Raw genomic sequence first — 4,473 nt, 5'->3', positions numbered from 1 at the left:
TTTGAAACACTTGAGTTTTGATAGGTGTTTATAAGGAATAACATGATTTTCAAATTATTGTCTCCCTAAAAAATCAAAATTAAACAACAAAAAAAAAAACCTCTTCAGCCCTGCAGCACATCAAGCCTTCAATAAATCAAAGCTCAGCAGCAGTAGCTTCATTTATTTATTAAAACATGGACAATGACATTTTACTGAGAACACAAGACCATGATAGAGTCTACTGAATATGATAGTCACTATATGACTAGTATAGGTTATAAAGAACCTAAACATGATGGAACGCACAAATCATTTAGATAGGAAAATGTGATTTAATTGCTCAGTATTAGTTTTTGAAATGTTCTTTTTGCAGTGCACAGAGCTCAGACTGTCAGGAATGACTGTCGGGATGAAAGCAGAAGTGTACCAGTGCCATCGCTGAGAAAAACACAGAAAAAAGGTCCCCGTGTGTATTCTCTTATGTCTCTAAAATGGCAACGTGTCGAGGAATAACTTATCTATTATTGCGGGCGGTGGCACCAGGTCCTCCAGCTTCAAATAGAAAATCCTCTGCAGGCCCTGGATGCACAGAGTGCGAAGTTCAGGCAGCTTCTCTAAAAGTCTGGACAGGTGGTTGGACCAGCAGCTTGAGCTTCCGTCGGCGCACATCCCGCCGTCCTTCAAGCACTTGACGATGTTGTTCTGCAGCTCCTCCACTTTCTTCGGCTCCTTCAGTCCGTGCCTCTCTGCAGGTCCGTAAGTCACGTTTTCAAAAACACATTAGATGGTTTATAATGGGAAAATGATTCAGAACGAATGTGTCCTTCTAACATAAAACTACAGATGTGTAAATCTGGGCTACTCTTTAAATGAGTTAGTTAGGTATGAGCATAAACAAAGTGTTTCTGAGCGTCTCACCGGTGACCAGGGCGAGGGTGCATATGCAGGAAAAGGTGGAGACGTCCAGGTTCATCCTCTGTAGATTGCCAGAGAATTCAACAATGCTGTCAATCCACTCCCCAAAACCCCTCAGGCACTGGAGCCGGTGCCACACCGACCCGTCGCAGAAGATCAGCTTCCCGTCCTCCGGGCTGGATCTGAAACATTATGACAGCTTGTGCTGAAAGTGAAAAGCTGAGAGGCAGAAGTGGATATAAACCGTTTACACTTTTATGCACAACATTGGTTCTGCATGCAGCCATTATCAGACACAAAATTCATCTGTATTTCAAAATAAGAGCATAGTGTTAAATTTTAGGGCCTATGACATAAAGCTTGCCCTCAATAAATTCCCATGTACTTCTCGAGCTTCTAACCCACCTGTCATTAGTGCCAAACCTGCTAGAAAATTAAATCCATTCCTGGGTTTTGTTGTTTTTATTGGCAGATCCATTCAACAAACATATTTACCTGCAGTGGACTGACTGCTAACTTAGGTGCTCTGTCCAGTTTTTGATGAGAAAGAGGAAATTACAGAAGTCAGTACCTCAGTGTGTGACGAAAGTTTTGTTCTTTACCTGTATGAGAGTCGTAAAACAAAGAGCTCCAGGAAAGCTGAATAGAAGAGGAGGTCTTGGTCGTGTTTGGTTAGGGAGGTAAAGCCTGGGATCTTCTGCGCCCACCCTCGAATCACCTCCATTGATCGGGTCAGGAGGTCATAAAACTGCCGGACGTGCTGTGCATCGTCTCCCAGCGGACTTCCAGGACTCTCCTTGAACTGCAATGAAAGGTCACCAGTGGCATCAGGTAGGGATCAGAGACAATACCATTACTGCTGTATTTTGTGCTAATTGTGTGTTAGGCTAGTGGAGTAATTCTTGTAAGCTCTGATTACCTTGGAGTAGTCAAGGCGAGAGGGTGAGGGGTTTGACTCCACATGTGCCCTGATGAGGGCGCTCAGGAGGGTGCTGACAGGTGAAGACGAGTCTGAAAGAGCTTTAGGTTTGGACGGCAGACGACCTCTTCGACCTTTCAGACCGTCTGTCCTCACCACTGTGGAGCATGTGGACAAACAGGAAATACTTTTAAGCTTCTGTTTCGACTTGGGGGTTTTTTTGAAGACGATTTCACCCCCAATGTCACATATGAAAGGTGGTTTCAAGGTGTATCTGTTTACCTTCTTTAACCATTCCCACTGCAAGGCACTTCTGGAAGCGGCAATATTGGCATCGGTTCCTCCTGCGTTTGTCCACCGGGCAGCTTTTGGCAGCCAAACACACGTATTTGGCATTTTTTTGCACTGTGCGCTGCGTGAAGACAAAAAGAAATGGAGATATTGTTCAGTTTACAAAGTAAAAAAAAAAAATACAATAAATGCACTTAAATTAAATAGATGTTCACTCAGCTGAGACTATAGATAATATTTAATTTTAAATTAAATGACAGGTTTAAATTCAGCTTTGAACCTCAATCCAGTCATCCACAACAAAGAACCTTTTCTGCACATGTTCTGTGGTACCAGTTCAAAAGCCAATACATCACAATATTGGTCTCTGTGGAACCAATATCCTGGTGTAGAACTATTCTGAAAGGGTTCTCTAAATGGCAAAAAATTAGATTTTCTAGAAGCATTTAGAAGCATGTCAATTATTATCTCATCTATTTGCACTGGGAACCTTTTTGGGGTTTAGTCCTTCAATGGTCCATATTAAAGAAAACAACAAGAGGAACCATAAAGAACAGTAACTTTCCCATTTGTGCAACAATAATGTCACAAATAAACCTATTTGAGTGATTCTTTAAAAATTGCTCCACATGCATAGCCAGCAAAGGGTCCTTTGAAAATTAACAGCAGCACTCTTGCTCCTGTGGGCCATCTGAGGCAGTATAAGGCATTCAGCAGGCCGACAGGGCAGTCTGGGTAAACACAGGATCGTGGTCATTCATAATTTGGAGAATCGCCCCCGGGAATCTCCCTCAGAGAGGAGAAGGGGGAGGTTTTTATTCATGGCACGTTGGTGACCATTTTCATACAGGACAGTTGGCCCTAAAAACGTACGTGTCAAGGGATCAAAACGTGCATCTGAAGTATAATGTCCAATTTATGAGGCCAGTCAGGAGTCCCAGTGGGATTTTTACATTATAACCTATTACTCAAAATGAGGGTTTCATTAGGCGACGGTGGGGCCATGTGGAAAAAGAGAATATGTTAGAAAAGATGATATTTTCACATTTTACTTTTCATGAAAGCGGGGTCGGATACATTCATTTTGACAGAAATTTGCTGCCTTACAACTCCCTTTAAACTTTTTAGCGTCTGCATCATGTCCATCAGCTGCCTGCAAACTCCCCCGTTTTTCATGCAGCTTAAAATAAAGTTGCGCTGAGAACAAACCTTGAAGAAACCCTTGCAGCCCTCGCAGGTGCGCACTCCGTAGTGCTGGCAGGCTGCGTTATCCCCGCACACCGCGCACAGCCCCTCCGTGCTCATTGGTCCTCGGCTGGGGCCAGAAGAAGTCTGGTAGTCCATAAAGTGGTGACTGTGGGCGAGCTGGAGCGGGTGAGGAAATCCCACACCGGGCTGCTTTCCCAGCCCGGCGGAACCCAAAACCCCGGGAGTGTCCAGCGGCTGGTGCGCTCCGGCTGCGTCCAGGTGCATGGACACGTGGAGAGATCGGTCAAATTTCATCTGGCAGGTGGACAAGCTCTGACCGCTGTGCTGCGCGTGTTTGAGAGAAAACAGAGAAAATCTGGATAGTGCGCTTTTCCTGTGCGCCGCCGCCAAATAGTCTTGTCGGAAACTGTACAGAGAGCCGGAGTCATCCCAGATGTGTCCCGGCGGCGTTTGGAAGCTGGACGCGATAGGGGTGTGCGGTGAGGGAGGGCGGTAATAATAAACGGATCCCGGGGAGGCGAGCAGCTCGTCGGACTGGTGTGAGGGATGTTGATTCGGCTGATACCGCGGACACCCGTGCGCATCCTCCACCTTGACGCACGGAAGCTCCCCCTGAACTGACATCTGGAAGAGGCACGGGGGCTTCACGTCGTACCCGGAGCTGTAAGAGTCCGGCAGAGGGCCAAAAGTAGGGCCCGACGTTGCAGCAGAGATTTCACTGTTAGTAAGGTCCATGCTGAACTTGACAAACTCCGGGGTGAGAAAGTCGCAGCTGCGCTCTCCGCCGCCGCTCTGGGAAGCCGGGCTGGCTCCTTGTGGAGAGGATCCGCACTGGGTCTGGACACACGGCATGGTCACTGCGAACATGGACATAATGCACTCAGTATGAAGGAGACAAAGCGTGCAAAGGAATATCTTGCAAGTTGATAGATTGGTGAAATGCATTGCTTTATTTTACTTATTTTACTTTAACAAAAATTTAAATATTAAAAACTATTAAACTAATTAAAAAATATAATGAGATGAAGTAGTTTCTATTCTATTTTTAAAATGTTTTTCTTTATCATTTTACCAAGAAATTATTATTAAAAGTCAATTTAAAACAAGTTGTGCAACCTGTTAGGCACTTGTTGAGACAAAGACATGACCATGTTGAA

At 45.0% G+C, this 4,473-nt stretch overlaps 1 protein-coding gene across 1 annotated transcript; it reads right to left on the bottom strand.

Moving 5' to 3' along the window:
- Nucleotides 1-468: 468 nt before the first annotated feature.
- LOC111233085 (nuclear receptor subfamily 4 group A member 2-like) lies at nt 469-4,168 on the bottom strand. Its single transcript, XM_022760845.1, has 6 exons — nt 3,317-4,168; nt 2,099-2,228; nt 1,817-1,974; nt 1,500-1,699; nt 901-1,079; nt 469-728 (listed from the first exon to the last, which is right to left on the bottom strand). The coding sequence occupies exons 1-6, from the start codon at nt 4,166-4,168 to the stop codon at nt 469-471; spliced, it is 1,779 nt and encodes a 592-aa protein (XP_022616566.1).
- Nucleotides 4,169-4,473: the final 305 nt, after the last annotated feature.

The sequence above is a fragment of the Seriola dumerili genome, unplaced genomic scaffold (genome assembly GCF_002260705.1).
Source record: "Seriola dumerili isolate Sdu_G_001 unplaced genomic scaffold, Sdu_1.0 BDQW01000018.1, whole genome shotgun sequence".
Taxonomy (NCBI): domain Eukaryota; kingdom Metazoa; phylum Chordata; class Actinopteri; order Carangiformes; family Carangidae; genus Seriola; species Seriola dumerili.
This window is presented reverse-complemented; position numbering and strand designations above follow the sequence as displayed.

Coding starts and splice junctions, on each gene's coding strand:
- LOC111233085 (XM_022760845.1), bottom strand. CDS start 4,168: ATGCCGTGTGTCCAGACCCAGTGCGGATCCTCTCCACAAGGAGCCAGC. Junction 1,975..2,098: donor AGTGGGAATGGTTAAAGAAG/GTAAACAGATAC, acceptor CATGCTCCACAG/TGGTGAGGACAGACGGTCTG. Junction 1,700..1,816: donor CTCGCCTTGACTACTCCAAG/GTAATCAGAGCT, acceptor CTTTCATTGCAG/TTCAAGGAGAGTCCTGGAAG.